Raw genomic sequence first — 16,612 nt, 5'->3', positions numbered from 1 at the left:
AAATGGCATTTGTGTTCTAATAAAGAGAATTATAATGCAACTTAATGAATGCAGCAAACAAAGCCTTTGAGTAGTCAGACAGATCACATCAGGCATCCCATAGGAATCCAGCAGCTCAACAAAGGGGCAATTTAAAAAGAGAGAAATATTGTAATGAATTCTACCTGAATAATTTATTCTACAATAGCAAGGAGTAGAATTCAGACACATTCAGGAAATATACTGAGGCACTGAAGGGTGGGGTGGAAGAGAAGGAATAATCATTCTGGTGATGTTCTAAATGTATCTGTAAACTAAAATGGAGCCTGACTAGGCCCTATAGTCATTTCACAATTGTAATGAGACATAGGGCATAGGAAAGAATATGTATGTAGCATGCTTGAAATAAAAGAAAAGCTCAAAATGGCTATTGGGGGACAACCCAGCAGGTAAACATGAGATAGTCAAGAGATAAACTAGAATACAGCAAAATAAGGAAGCATTTTGCATTTCCAAAATACATATAATTAATCAGTGACTGCTTCACCTATGAAGTATACTTTACTTTGCATTGCAAACAAACAGTAAATATGAAACTGGGTTGCCTCCTGATGTTTCACCTACATCTATAGCAAGCATCCTCAGAGGTTGTGAGGTCTCACAACCTCTGAGGATGCCTGCCATAGATGCAAGCCTCACAACCTCTGAGGATGACTGCCACAGATGCAGGTGAAACGTCAGGAGAGAATGCTTCTGGAACTTGGCCATACAGCCTGGAAAACACACAACAACCCAGTGATTCCTGCTATGAAAGTGTCCGACAATACATTAAATATGAAAATTACACGTATGTCAATTCAGTTATTTGTTGGAAAAGCTCTGTTTACTGTGGATCCTCAACTTGTTTACAAAGAAGGAAAGCTGTTGCATTACTTATATACATTTTAACCTCTATGGCATTTGCCTATGAACTCTATACTTAAGACCAAAATGTCTGTGTAAAGAGGCTCTAAATAGGAGACTAATTGTGAGTTGTTAAGAATATAATCTCAACATAGAGATGTGGAGATTATATCCCAAAACATGCAACACTACTTCTATGGCCTCTCCCTATATAAAATAGGAACACATCTGTCTTTTGAAATTACAGCATATCTAAAAAAACAAGTAACTTTTAGCATTTGGGGGGAAGGGTTGACTTTAAAAAGCAAACCAATAACCACTATTTTCTAATCATTTCACAGACACAGAAGCAAACAATATCATGAAAGCTTCTGATATGAATGAAGAATGTTTAAAAGCATGAAAACCAAACAGAAGACTTCTATTTTCGACCTAGGTTAATCAAAAGACAAAATGACAACATCCCAAGCATCATTCTGCAACAAATGGAACAAGGAATATAGACATGTTGAGACAGTGAGATGAATTAGGAGTGGAGCATATAGGATCAAAGAGCAAAACCTGTAGCCCTGAAGACTACACTAGTATCTTCACTGCAAGCAGTAGAACAAAAATATGTTTAGGGATTTTATAATTGATATAAAGCTACATGCTAATGATTTGACAGCAAAGAATAGAAACAGGGAGAATGGGAATTTATATCTCAGACTCTCCTCTTGATTAAGCACACCACAAAATCACAACACTCTTTGCAGCTCCTATAAATTTGGCTCTGGGTGATTAAAAGAGCCTAGTTGTTTGAAGATAAAGCAAAAGCACTATGAGTGCCACTGGCCATCTTCATCTGTTTGAACCCATGTGGCTAGGGATTAGTATATTTGTTCTCATTATAGTAAGGCATGTCTTTCATGTAGGGACATTCAAATGCAAATTGTAAGGTGGAAAGAGGAAAGGGAGTCAGTGATGCCTATCTTGCAGAGTGGACACCTGTGTCTAAGTCCTGTACAGGGAGGAAGGGAGAGAAGAAAGGTGGGGTGTTTTGTTCATACCTTGCGTTTCCGATTTTCCCTAGAGATTCTCCTCTGCCTTTTCTTCTCCCTCTCCCTCTCTTTCTCCTTCTCCTTTTCATCAACTTCAGCTTCACGGACTTTTTTAATAGAAGCAGCTGCATGAGCCATTTTGGCAAAGAGGACACCTGCTTAGAGGATTCACTTTCTAGTACTCCCAGGTATCCAGAAGAATTTGTTGATCTCAGAAGGGCACTGATGAAATGATGCTCGAAGCCAGAAATTCACAGTGCAATCCTTTTCCCCTCCCTCTTCCTCCTCCAGCACGTTGCAATAGGTCACAGGTCCACTCCAGCCTCTGCAGCATCCACAATTCAGCAGAACACAGGCATGTCTAGATTTAAGAATCTCTCTTGCTCTCCACAGAGACACACAAATGTAGGGAGGGACATGTACACCGCAGCACAAACAGCTACCGGAGCAGAAGCCTCACTGACAGCAGGCTGTGACAGCTAAAGGAAAATCCCGCCTAGGAGCCAATTTCACCACACTGAAAAAGGTCGGTTGAGATTCCTCCAGAAGGGCTGTGTCTTCAGGATCGAGAGCCAGTAGGGAACCACCTCTGTACAGCTGCTGAAAGTAGGTGGGTGGGTGGGTCGCTGGGGGTGGGCAGCTCCTTGCAGCTGCCAGCATCACCTCATTACAGGGTGAGAAGAAAATGGTGCAGTCTGACTTAATGACTTGCTGCTGCAACTGCCTTTGCTAAAGCACATGACATGCTACATTCCCTTCACATCCCACCATTCTAGTCCCTTCTCTTGCTTTTTTATGCTATGATTCTTTCCCTACTTTAACCCAAAGCTCTCCAAAAGATAAAGAATAAAGAGGAATAAATGTCTTCACAGCAGACTAGCTGCAGTCTGTTCAGTCTGCAGGTAGCGACTTCCCTGGTGAATGCATGGTTGAGTGAGCTGGAAGGAGAGGGGATGAGAAAGGGGAAAGGGCTGGGTGTTTTCAGGTTTTCATTGTGCAATTTGGTTTGTTTTTTGTAAAGCCCACGTGAGGCTGCATTAGGAGAACTGCATTAAGCAAAGGACGGACAACGCCACTCTAAGAGGGGACTTCAGTGAGGAAAACATGCAGCATAATCTGAGCTCAGCCTGTCCCAGCCAGCTGAATTCTATGGGGGAGGGGGTAGCAAAAGGAGGTGTATCTCAGTCTGCATTATGCATTACTAAAGGCTGCTGTCAGCCATTTGGCATGATGATTTGTGACGTTCTTACATTAGGGATAAAAAGACATTATTATTGGAGTAGAATGAATACACAGAGAAAATGTTTTTAATTTTTAAAAATATCAACTATATCCTCTTCAAATGGTATTTATTATTATCTTTCAAATCAGGGACAGATGGGGTCTGTCATGCCCCACCCTCCAACTGTGGCTTCTACAGCAAAAAGCCATCTTTGCAAAACAGCAGCCCCGCCTTCCCAGACAGAATTTTCTACTGCAAATACATTTGTTACAGCTAAGCCATCTTCAAATCAGCCAGGCTGCCCCTTCTTAGACACATGTAAACAGCTGGACATGGTGCAGAAACACAGCAGAATTGGCAAACAAATTGACTAAAAGACCATACACATGGAAGTATATGAGCCTCTTCCAACTGATATAGGTCATGGCTGAGGAATATGACTAGATTGCAACTTTTATCCTCTCTTATTACTAGCTATGCTGGCTAGGTTTAATAGGCACTGCAGTCCCATAAAAGCTGATGAACCATAGTCCCCATGTATTACAGAATATTGATAGAGGTGTTCCATCCAGCTTCCCCTGAGTGTCTGGGATTCTGTGGGTGTACAGTCCACACCACTACATATGTGGTTCCCTCTATGAGTTATTGTTGAGGGTGATATTGGAATCCACTCAAGCAACTTGTGCTGTGAACCTCAGTATCACAGAATAATAGGTTAGAGGAGAGCATCAGGGCCGCCCCAGTCCAACTCACTGCCATGCACTCAAAACACTCCCCAGTTTCTGTTTTAAAACCTCCAGAGAAGAAGACTCCACCACACTCTAAGGCAAGGTATTCCACTTTCAAACAGCTCTTACTGCAGTAAGTTTTTCCCCCTAATGTTTAGATGGAATCTTTTTTCTTGTAATTTGAATCCATTGCTCCATGCCCTAGTCTTTGGGCAGCACAAAACTAGCTCGCTCCGTCTTCAATATGACATCATTTCAAATATTTAAACACAGCTATCATGCCGCTTCTTAACCTCCTAGCTAAACATACCCAGCTCCCAAAGTTGCTGATCATAGGACATGGTGTCCATTTTCAAGGCCTGCTTCTTAGGAGATGTTCAGACTGTCTGTCTTTCTATCCGATTATCTAATTTATATCTTGTTTCCTTGCATATGTGGGACCTAAATATGACCCTGTCTTAAGATAATTTTTGGCCCAACAAATTCAATTGGGACACATTTTGGCCTCTTTTTAAACCCTGCTAGATGACCTAACATTGATCTGGAAAGTAGAAAAAATAATGTTTTTCTAGAACATGGCCATATAGCCCAAAAAAACCCTACAACACCCCAGTGATTCCGGCCATGAAAGCCTTCGACAAAAATAATGTAGTTCCACTGACATGGACACTTACCATTTGATTGGTTTTAGACTCAATTACACCTTTACAGATGTTTGGGGGGGGGGGGGCTAACCCAAGAGACTAATAAGATGGTCTGCCCAAGGAGACTAATAGCTTTTTATGGCTCTTTGAGATTTTCACGGCATAAAAGCTGATAATTCTACTTTTATGTCAAGAAACAGTCTGGATGACTGACATGATATATCCCAAGATTCATTTCCATGGATATTCATCTCTGCATTGATGAAATGCAGAGATGACTACCAGAGCAAAGTGGAGGAAACGATGGGATGAACATAAATGGACATGTTAGATCTTACTATGCATACTGAGGACGATAAATAAACTTTTGTACCTGACCTAAATTAGCATTAGTGAAAAATGGTGTCTGGTACTACACTGTGATACATCTGCAAATGATTTCAGATTAATTCAGTTTCAGATATTCTACCTTAGATGCTGAGGTTTGAGAAGGACCTTTGGCACCAACTTGTCTAGTTAAATTAGATATGTTTCCATTTATGTACCCTGAGAATGTCAACAACATTCTTGGACAGTTCAAGTCAACTACATGTATACTCAGTCCTTGCCCATCCTGGCTGATAACTGCTGTCAGTTGGTTGAGAAAATGGTGGGAATAATTAGCTGTTATGGGAAGCAGTTGATCCCTGCATAATTGGAAACAAATTTGGAAGGGGGGTTTAAGAGTACTTTTGTTCTACCATAGTTTAGATTTCTTATCACTCTCTATTCCTCCATTATTAGAGAAGATGCTTGAATGTTTAAGTCGCTTCACAGTTCAAAGTCTTTTGGAATCTATGTTCATTTTTAAATAATTGATAATACACCCAACAATAACTGCATTAATTATAACACATCTGGGTTACTTTGATACAGTCTATGTCAGTGGTTCTCAATCTGTGAGTTCCCAGGTGTTTTGGCCTACAACTCCCAGAAATCCCAGCCAGTTTACCAGCTTTTAGGATTTCTGGGAGTTGAAGGCCAAACACCTGGGGACCCACAGGTTAAGAACCACGGGTCTATGTAAAATGCCTTTGGAGAGAATTCAGAAAGTAAAACTGGTTCAGATTGCAGCAGTCTGGTGTCAACAGGAGTGCTTTTGTTGCTACTGCTGCATTTATTCCATTTTTGAGTGCAATTTTCAGCTCTGATTCTGACCTTTAAAACCTAAAACCTAAATGGTTTAGGAACAAGATATTAGAAAAGCTGGTGTCTCCTGTACAAGCCTGTCCACCTTTCTATATTTGAAAGTCTTGTATATTTGCACAGATGATATATATCCAATTGATAGGGATCAAAGATATGGCCCTTTTTGCAGCAAAATTACTAGGGAGTAACCTTTTCCCAGTTCAGAGCTGAGGGAAAGGAACGATTGCTTTAACTTACCCAATGTCTTAGACACAGTATCATTTCAAACAAGAATCTATAGGCTCGTAGTGAGTATATAACAGTATTTTTACATTGCCAAGGGTATCCAAAATGGCAGACCACTACACTCTGTCTAGTAGCGGATCTTAAATATAGAAAGATAAGGCACTTCCTCCGCTAGAGTAAATCTAATGATTTATGTTCATGGGTTCTCACGTTGATCTTGTTATTTCCATTTTATCCAATTCCATTTAACCCCAAGTGACTATTAACCTTTAACTGAATAATCATTGCTATCTCATATCCACGATTGTTTTACATGTTGTCCATGGAAGAATATGCCACAATAAATATGTTAGTTCTTAATATGCTTCTCAAAATTTCACATGTAAACATATAGCTGCTCCTTTAGTGTGTGACATTACACAGCAAATCTATTATTAGTTAGCAGAGGGACTCTCTACCTCAGTAGAAAATTTTATCCCTCAGATTCTTTCTGACTTTTATTAGTACAAAAAATTGCCCTTATACCCTTACATTATATTCATTTTGCTCTAATGACTACTGGTATTGCTTTTCAGGGGAAAAATGAAGTGGAAGGAAAGTTGTAGCCTTCTAGATTACTCTTTGTTCCATCAGTCCTGAACAGAAATCAGAATCATAGAGTTGGCCATCTAGTCAAACCCCCTGCCAGGAAAGGAAAAATCAAAGCACCCTCGACAGATGGCCATCCAGCCTCTGTTTAAAAGCTTCCAAAGAAGAAGCTTCAAACACACTCTGAGGCAGAGAGTTCCACTTTTGAACAACTCTTACAGTCAGGAAGTTCTTCCTAATGTTCAAGTGGAATCTCCTTTCTTGTAATTTGAACCCATTGATCCAAGTTATAGTTTCCAGAGCAGAAGAAAAACAAGGTTGCTCCCTTTTTCTTATGACAGCCATCCTGTATCTGTGCATTTCATTTTTTTCTGTCTAAGTGTAGTAATTTACAATACTCCCAGTTGACATTCTTTTTGTTAGTTTTGGTCCAGCTCTCTAATCTGTTGAAGTCATTTTGAATTCTGTTCCTGTTTTCTGGAGTTTTAGCTATCCTTCCTAATTTGGTGTCCTCTGCAAACTTGATAACCATGATAAACTTGATAAATATTTCTTTGTTTCTTTTAAATGCTAAAGTGATTTGAAGTATAAAAAGAATACAATAAAATCAATTAAAAATATAATAAAGCAATTATATAAATGTCTTTCAACAGCAGTTGTTTCTTTTCCCAACAAACAATCACTTTCCTTGATTGTCAGTTGTAGTCAAGAATGTGTCACTGCGCTACTTTTATCTTCATTCTAAAAGTCAACAACATAGAACCTTCCAATCTTAGTCAGTTTTTATTAAATGTGATTTCTATCTCTTTAAAACTGGGCAAATACCATATCGTCTCTCAAGCACCTAGTTCATCTCACAACATTGTGTGTCTTCTTTAAAACAAAGAGGACTAAGACATATGTACAGAAGATGCTGTCAAGCAATGTGAACCCAGAGTCAGAACATCCCCGGAGGAATTCTGTTATACTTGATATTTTGCATCCACAATCAATTGTAACTAACCTCTGTCAGAAAACACATATTTTCCTCCACTGTTCTGTTCTTTTGAGCTCATTGCGCATCTGCTTCCCCTCCCACTCACCTCCTACATACCATTTGTAGCAGAACTTCAGCTCTACAGTACACACATGTCAATGGGGGGAAATAGAAGACAACTCACACTGCTACAATAGGGCCATCTCAATTTTAACTGAACATAAAATGTAGAACATCCAGTCTTTTGATTTATAACTGCAGAAGAACTTTATATCCTTCAGATCAATACAGTGCTACATAATGGTACTAAAGCAAATACCAAGAAGCACAACATGAAATTGTGCACAGTGTTCACATAGACAGGATAAATATATAGCAGATTGGAGGAGGTCAAATGTGGTCCCTATCTTCAAGAAGGGAAAAAAGGATGACTCAAACAATTACCGTCTGGCCAGCCTCACGTCAATACTAGGCAAGATTCTGGAAAAGATCATTAAGGAAGTGGTCTGCAAACACTTAGAAAAAAATGTGGTCATTGCTAATAGACAACAGGGATTTCTCATAAAATCATTGAGTTGCAAGAGTCCTTACAGGCCATCCAGTCCAATCCCCTGGCAAGAAGCAGGAAAATCCCATTCAAAAACAAGTCATGCCAGAGTAATCTTTTTTCGATAGATACAAGTTGGGTAGATGCAGGGAACACCGTGGATGTAGGATATCTGGATTTCAGGAAGGCCTTTGACAAGGTTCCCCACGACCTAATGGGAAACCAAATGTCAAAAAAAGTCAAATGTGGGCTAGGCAAAACTATGGTTAGGCGGATCTGTAATTGGTTAAGTGAACAAACCCAGAGGGTGCTCACCAATGCTTCCTGGAAAGAAGTGACAAGTGGAGTACCAAAGAGTTACGTCCTGGGCCCGGTTCTGCTCAACGTCTTAATATCTTAGATGAAGGGCTAGAAGGCATGATTGTCAAGTTTGCAGATGACACCAAATTGGGAGGGAGACCCAATATTCCAGAAGACAGGAGCAGAATTCAAAATGATTAACGGATTAGAGAGATGGGCCAATACTAACAAAATGAAGTTCAACAGAGATAAATGCAAGATACTCCACTTAGGCAGAAAAAATGGCATGCAAAGATACAGTATGAGGGATACCTGGCTCAATAGCAGTATGTGTGAAAAAGATCTTGGGACTCCTAATGGACAACATGTGGAACATGAGCCAACAATGTCACATGGCAGCTAAAAAAGCCAATGGGATTTTGGCCTGCATAAATAGGAGTATAGTGTCTAGATCCAGGGAAGTCATGCTATCCCTCTATTCTGCCTTGGTCAGACCACACCTGGAATACTGGGTCCAATTTTGGGCACCGAAATTGAAGGGAGATGTTGACAAGCTGGAATGTGTCCAGAGGAGGATGACTAAAATGATCAAGGGTCTAAAGAAACGGCACTATGAGGAGTGGCTTAAAGAGCTGGGCATATTGATCCTGCAGAAGAGAAAGCTGAGACATGATAGCCATGTATAAATATGTGAGGGGAGGTCATAAGGAGGAAGGGAGAGCAAGCATGTTTTCTGCTGCCCTGGAAACTAGGATGCAAAACAATGGCTTCAAACTACAAGGAGATTCTACCAGAACATTAGGAAGAACTTCCTAATTAACCGCTGTTCAGAAATTGAACTCTCTGTCCCAAAGGGTGGTGGAGGCTCCTTCTTTGGAGGCTTTTAAACAGAGACTGGATGGCCATCTGTCCAGGGTGCTTTGAATGTGATTTTCCTGCTTCTTGGCAGGGGGTTGGACTGGATGATCCATGAGGTCTCTTCCAACTCTATGATTCTATGATTCTGTGTGTGTGTGTGTGTGTGTGCGCGCGCGCGCGCGCGTGTGCTTTAACTAGCATAGGGTAGGGTAAACATCCCTGTGGTATTATGCAGTCTGTTCAGAAGATTATTGGATTTTGAAAAAAATGGCTTGTTGTGGAAATAAAAATGGATGAGAAAGCTTCATTCTTTCCCTATAATAAATCTTCCAAGAGAGAATTTCCCTTCTTGGAGGTAGATTTCGCTCAAACCATGAGCCATTTGTAAGTCAAATTTTTGTAACTTGGGGACTTGTCTGTATTCAGAAATGTTTAATGGGTTTTAAAACAAACATAAAAATATAAGAACCATCATCTCATTATTAAAACAAAGGACAAAAACAATATGTGACTAAAATCAGCATTAACAACAGAGTTCTAGAGGTTATAATGAAGCAGCTACAGAATGGGAGGCTTGTTAGAAAAGAACCCTGAAGCAACAGAATCCCACATGTGCATGTGTATGTGTGTGTGAGTGTGTGTGTGTGTGCGTGCATACACACACACACACATTTCAAGCACAGAACTTAAAGTGAAAATGACTTTCTAAGGAAAGAGATAGTATTTCAAATAGTTTGGTTTCATTTTCTGTAGGTCTTGAATAAGACTCAAAAACAAACTAGCAGCTAACCCCAACAGGATCATACCCCAACACTTGATATCAGCAAGATAACTACTATTTCTGAGTAATTTTCAAGGGCAGTTACACATAGAATATGTTACAGTTACCCTATTGATATGTAATTAATCCTTGAACTACCATAACCAGGTACTAATAAGAATAATAAGAATGCGGACTAGGTTCCTGAAAACTATGCATGATTCAACTAAGCTAAGAATAAACTTTGTCAGAAGAGATCTCTAGCTAAGCTAACACTCTTCCAGTTCAAGATTGCAAAGAATGGAATGAAAGTTCTCATACCACAAACTTACATTGAGAACTATCATTAAAGTTAAACTCTCAAAATAGATTTTGGAGGATATTCCAATTCATTTTAACTGGGCTGGTGAAGTTATAGCATCATATGTGGTCTAGGTAAAAGAAGTATATGCATTGGGAATGTCAAATGAACACAGGACAGCAAAGGACAGTCCTCCAAATAATGTTGGACTGCAAATTCGCAGCAGCATAGCAAATGGTAAGGAATATCTGATTCCAATCTAGCATATATTTGTATGCAAGTCATCACCACAAGGCAGTTTTTGCACCTTGTTGTTTCATCACAATCCCCAGACAATCCTTCTTCTTCTGGAAGATCCCAGGATAGACAATTCACCTTTGAATAGCTTGCAGCTTCACCTTGCTCTATTCAACATCAAACAATCAGAAGTGGAACTCAGACTATCTCTGGTTTTTTGTTGTCATTCTATATAGTGTCTGGAGTATATCAGAGGCAGAAATCTGACCTCTCATCCATCCAACTGATTCAGGGTAGTAGTCATACAGTCTTCTTTCCTGACACAATTGTTTTGCTTGTACACTGGCCTGGAGATCCTAAGATACAGGGTGGGTTCTAAGTATTCTAATCTGAATCAGCAAATTTAACATTATCCCTCCATCATTGCAGATGTCTCTCTTTGGTTAGGAGTAACAACTTTAACAGTGATGTAAGCTGTCATCATGTTCACAGATATAGAAATGGCCGAACAATGTACAAGAGAACTTTAAGCCAAATGATTTTGCAATGTACCAGACAACTATGGACCAGTCTCCAATCTCCTATTTCTGGGCAGGGTACTGGAGCGTGTGGTGGCTTTGCAACTCAAGGGTTCCTGGATGAAGTGGCTTATGTAGATGCATTTCAGTCTGGTTTCAGCCCTTGTTACGGGACAGAGACAGCTTTGGTCACCTTGGTGGATGACTTCCGCAGAGAACTAGACAGAACTCCTGGACCTTTCAGCAGCTTTTGATACCATTGACCATGGTATCCTTCTGAGTCACCTTTAAGGGATGGGGCTTGGAGGAACTATTCTTCAGTGGCTGTGTTCCTCCCTGGAGGGATGTTCTCAGAAGGTGGTACAGGGGACTCCTGTTCAACTTCTTGGCCACTGGCCTGTGGGATCCCTCAGGGCTCTGTGTTGTCCCCCCATGCTATTAAACATATACATGAACATGCTAGGAGAAGTCATTTGGAGTTTTGGAGTGCAGTGCCATCTATATGCAGATAACATCCAATTCCATGACTCCAAAGAAGCTGTTCCTGGCAGCTGTAATACACTGGATGAGAGCAAACAAATTGAAGACTAATCCAGACAAGACAGAGGTGGTCCTGGTCAGTCAAAGGACAGATCTGGGAATAGGGAGTTAGCCAGTGTTGAATGGGATCGCATTCCCCCTGGTTACGGTGGTACATGCCTTGGTTACATCCCAGTTGGATTACTGTAATGCACTCTACATGGGGCTGCCTTTGAAAAGTGCTCAGTAACTTTAGTTGGCCCAAAGAGCAGCAACCAGACTTCTAACTGTGGCTTGCTACAGGGAGTGTACAAATCCTCTGGTGCAACAGCTCCACTGGCTGCCAACATGTTTCCGGACACAATTCAAGGTGCTCGTTTTGACCTACAGATCCCTATATGGTTCTAGTCCAGGTTATCTGGAAGATCATATCTCTTTCTATGAACCTGGTAGATATCTATGATCTACTGGTGAGGGCCATCTCTCTGTCCCACCATCCACTTAAGCATGTTTGGTGGGAACACCAGAAAGGGCTTTTTTTGGCTGTTCCCAGACTGTGGAACTCCCTATCCCTGCTGGCCTTCTGTAGGCTAGTCAAGACCTTCCTCTACCAGCAGGCATTTGGGGAAGAAAAAGGGGCATGTTGTTGGGGGAATTTAGGTGGGATTCCAGGGGGCTTGTGAGTTTTAAAGGCTATTTTAAATGTATTTATAAATAAATAATAATAACAGAGTTAATAACTACAGCAATGCAAGACATGTAGTAACAGGAGCTGAAGGGGACTTTTATGGCATTTTTTTTTAAAAAAAACCTTTTAAAGGGGAGGAAAGAACCAACAGCTAGAAAGATTCAGATTTTTTAAGAAAAAAACCAAGTACCCAAAATAGAAAGCTTCTGAAAACTATGTAATTGTATTTAGTGATCTTGTTGAACAAGGCTGGGAAGTTACTTTTTTAACAATTCCCAGATTTACCTAGTCAGCATGGCTACCACAAGTGTTAGAAAATTATGTGACATGTAGTCCAAAAATACATTTCCAACACTGTCAATGATAAATTGTCACTGATATTTTCCCATCTGTCTTCATATCACAGGGAAAGATGTAAATGCTGTAAAAAGATTGTTTTTCGAGCATCTGTATATTGGTTTGTTTTTGTGAAAAACACAAACACTTCTTCTATACATTGTGTAGAAGCTAGTACCAAGGACAGCGGTAACACGGAGCTCTGGCAGGCTCCAGTTGAGTGGACATTTAAAAGTGTTATCTGCGTCCTTCAGCATAACTGAAGGGCAGCAACAGAGCAGTCAACTGGCAACAGGAAAAAAAAACCCTCAAAAATCTACCCTGGAAAGAAAAAAAACCAACCCTAATCCTATAGTCCTAAATTATAACATTATTTTCCATGCAGTAAAGCAAAATCCTAACAGTGGAAATTATTCTGGCAATATGAGTGAGAAAAAAATCTCTTTGAAATTAAAGATTAATTCAATTCCCCACCACTACAAGCCTCTGACCCCCGAATCTGAATACCAAGTCTTTTAAAGCCTCACTGCCTAAAAGCTTGCTTCAGATTAATGAAGAAATGAAGCCTTGTCCATGCAAAGAAGATAAACGGTGATATGCAGCCCTCTTCTGGGGAAGCAGGATATAACCAGTAATAAATAAATAATGACACACAATAAATAGGGCTATTATAATTTGCTCACCAGTCCTGTACTTTAGATTTAATGGAAGTTTTTCATTATTATAAGATATCAGAGAAATAAAAGACTGAAACCCTCAGTGACGTGAAGTGGTTTGAAGATTTAATTCTTTTTTATTAATTAAAGCAAAAAAAAATATAAAATTTGAGAGACTAGAAATGCAATTCCTACCACATGCTTTGAAAATGAAGCTAGACAAGTGGTTCTCAACCTGTGGGTCCCCAGGTGTTTTGGCCTACAACTCCCAGAAATCCCAGCCAGTTTACCAGCTGTTAGGATTTCTGAGAGTTGAAGGCCAAAAACATCTGGGGACCCCAGGTTGAAAACCAATGAGCTAAACTCTCTCTCTCTCTCTCTCTCTCGAAATACTACTACAGGATAACTTTTTTTCCAAATATGACTGCACTCATAGACCCAATATCATCATCATCATCGCAGCTACCAACACCACCACCACCACCATCCCTTCTATGCATGCCCTGCAAAGAAGCTTAAATGATAAATCTACTACCTTTTTTCAGGCATAATTCTGAATCTGTTTTGAAAGAGTGAACTGTACTTTGTACTGTACTGCCCGAGAGATGCCTTTAACCCTAAATACTATAAAGGGAATAAAAACAATGTGGCCAAATCGCCTAAGAATTGACAATATAGCCATATATTATGTGGAGAAGGGATAGAAAGCTAATTTGGTTTACATTTCCAGGTTCATTTTTTAAAAAACATATTGCATATAAATCCAAAAATTAGGAACATGTTAGATGTGATTTAAATTTTGATGGCATCACTAGTAATGAGTTTGTGTATGGCTCATTGGCATAGAAATAACATTGCAAGTTTTATTGTTACTTCTTCTAATGACCTTGCTGCATTGTAAAGTCAATTGTAGTTAATTAACAGTTAATTAAAGGTGATGTTACATAGAACAGGATACAAATATGTCTAGGATCCCTAACATTAAACCATGACTGCAGACCCTAAATCATTCTAAAGTATTTCTGCTGACATGAATGAGGCAAATAGACTGCCGCCCAATTAATTCTGAAATCAGCTAAGAGTTTAAAGATTCACTTCTTCTTTCAAATGTTTGCTTTGCTTTTTGCACAGCTCAGGTAAATCACTGGAAACAACAAGTGATAATTAAGAACATTTAAAAATGAACACACTGTATAGAAATGCTTTCACACAACAACAATAACTGTCCACTTTAAAGTTCTGAGAAGATCTGTATTGCTCCATCTGTCCTTTCAAAACGTAGGGCAAAGGACATGATTTGCATCCTTCTAGATTGTATTGTCCTCTGTCCCACTCCAATAGCTGGATAAATATGCTTTATACCTGAGGCCTTAATATGCTTTATACCTAAGACCTCTATACCTCATTTGAAGAAGTGGGTTTATATCCACAAAAGCTCGTACTAAAATAAAAACCAGTTAGTACTGCCACATCCCCCCCCCTTTCCCGGTTCATCAATTTTCACAATGTAAAGCAGTTAGGCAATAACCTACAAATTATGTAAACTTTAAATATTAATGTATTCTGATTTGAATAATGGTTCCCCTTTGGACAAGATTGCATTTGCATTGTAAAGCACAGAAACAGACCTCCCTTCCAGATGTTCAATCTTTCTGATCATTCTGGAGGAGGAGGATAGAAATGACATGCCAACCCAGTTGAAGAAAACTAATGTAGAGTATTTCAAGTTTAAACTTAGAATTGTTTTAGGAAAATGAAATGTAGATTAGAATGAAAATGCTTTATTATGTATAGAAATGCCCCAAATGTTTTAGATGACCTTGGACAAGTCACTCTTTAAATCTCAGGGGAAGGCAATACAAGTCCCGCATCCCTTCCCAAGCAAATCTTGCTAAGAAAATCCCATGATATGCGGTGGTTGCCATAAGCACACAAAAGCAATAGGTTCCCCTTAGGATCATCATTAGTTGTAAACTACTTGACAGAGCTGAGATTTGAACCCTGTTCTGTAATCTTGTTGTGTTGGACTACATTTCTGAAAAACAAAATTTGAATACCCACTTGGCCATGGAAACCCACTCGGTGATCTTGGGCAAGTCAAATTCTCTCAGCCTCAGAGGAAACCAAAAACCCCTCCGAATAAATCTTGCCAAGGAAACATCACAACAGGTTCACCATGTATCAGAAATGACTTGAAAGCATGCAGTGACAACAGGCTCCTCTTAGTATAATTCAGCAACAATGTGACAAGGCACAGATTTGAATGCTGTTGTCTAGAGTCATAGTGGTGGACCATGGCTTTGGAAAATAGGGTTTGAATTTCTGCTTGGACAAGAAAATCCACTGGGTGACCTTGAGCAAGTCACACTCTCTTGGAGGAAGACAAAATTCCCTCTGAATAAATCTTGCCAGGAAAAACCTGTGACAGGTTCACCTTAAGATCATCCTAAGTTAGGAACAACTTGAAGGCACACAATAACAAATATCATAGTTCACAACAACAGAGTTCTATTGTAAAAACATTGTGAAACCCAAGTATGAAAGGTCCATTTTTTAATGTCCATCAGAAAGCTGATTCTAAAAATTACTTCTGTTAAATTACAGACCTAAGCAATTTCTTTTGAAAGATCAAGATTGCAAAATTGTATTAACTCAAAATTTTTAATAGAACTGCTGACGGGCAATTAAAGCAAACACAGTTTAATAGAGATTGAACCTATTACAGTACTTTGCTCATTGTACACTTTAAGAAATGGAGTGCCTATGTGAATAACATCCTGATAAGCAGTATTTTAATATCTTTCAAAGTATTGATAAAACTGCTTTATTTAGGGAGTTAAATTTAGATGATCTTGAAGAACTTTGGTCAGCAAACAATCTTCTTCCTGGCTTCTTCTTGTCCAAAAGCTCTTTTATGATCAATTGCAAAGTACAGCAACCAACAGATAGCTGCTGTTCTAACAAAACAGTTTCTATCAACCAATGAAAGCAATTTAGAGAAATACATCATTTACTTAGTGTACTGTATAACCAATGGATTTATGCTCCTATGAGCAGGAAAACAACATAAATGGTGCCAGAATTCCAAGCACGCTGTTGCCACAGATTCAGTGTCAGTTCAGATTTTAGGGGCAACCCCTGAGGACTTTCAGCAACACCGGCTCATGATAGTGGCGCTGTACCTAACACTGGCTGCATTTTGCTGGTCAGAAAAGCTACTCAGAAGGTAAGTGGCATAATAAAAGAACAAAATTAGATGTACTCTGACCATGCAATCAACATAAATCAGCATGTCTTGTATATAAGTTACTTGGGAACATGTGGGGAAGGTGGTGTTGAACATGTATCCTGCTGCGTGTTCCTCACAGGCAACTGCCAAGCTACTATGTAAACAGAATG

General features: G+C 39.5%; 1 protein-coding gene across 16 annotated transcripts in view; it reads right to left on the bottom strand.

Annotated features, from left to right (window-relative positions):
• The window catches only part of ANK2 (ankyrin 2), a 358,785-nt gene that overhangs the window by 170,429 nt on the left and 171,744 nt on the right, over nt 1-16,612 (bottom strand). For 2 of the 16 annotated variants that reach the window (XM_067468661.1, XM_067468654.1), the window contains exon 1: nt 1,932-2,906. The exons of 11 other annotated variants lie outside the window; for them this stretch is intronic. In XM_067468661.1, coding sequence (XP_067324762.1) covers nt 1,932-2,060 — 129 coding nt within the window. In that variant the 5' untranslated portion in view covers nt 2,061-2,906. Of the gene's footprint in view, nt 1-1,931; nt 2,917-16,612 lie in introns of those variants that run through there. 3 more of the 16 variants (XM_067468663.1, XM_067468656.1, XM_067468649.1) reach the window with 2 other exon arrangements.

Source organism: Anolis sagrei, chromosome 5 (assembly GCF_037176765.1).
Source record: "Anolis sagrei isolate rAnoSag1 chromosome 5, rAnoSag1.mat, whole genome shotgun sequence".
NCBI lineage: Eukaryota > Metazoa > Chordata > Lepidosauria > Squamata > Dactyloidae > Anolis > Anolis sagrei.
The sequence above is the reverse complement of the archived record's forward strand: the minus strand, read 5'-3'. Positions and strand labels throughout refer to the sequence as shown.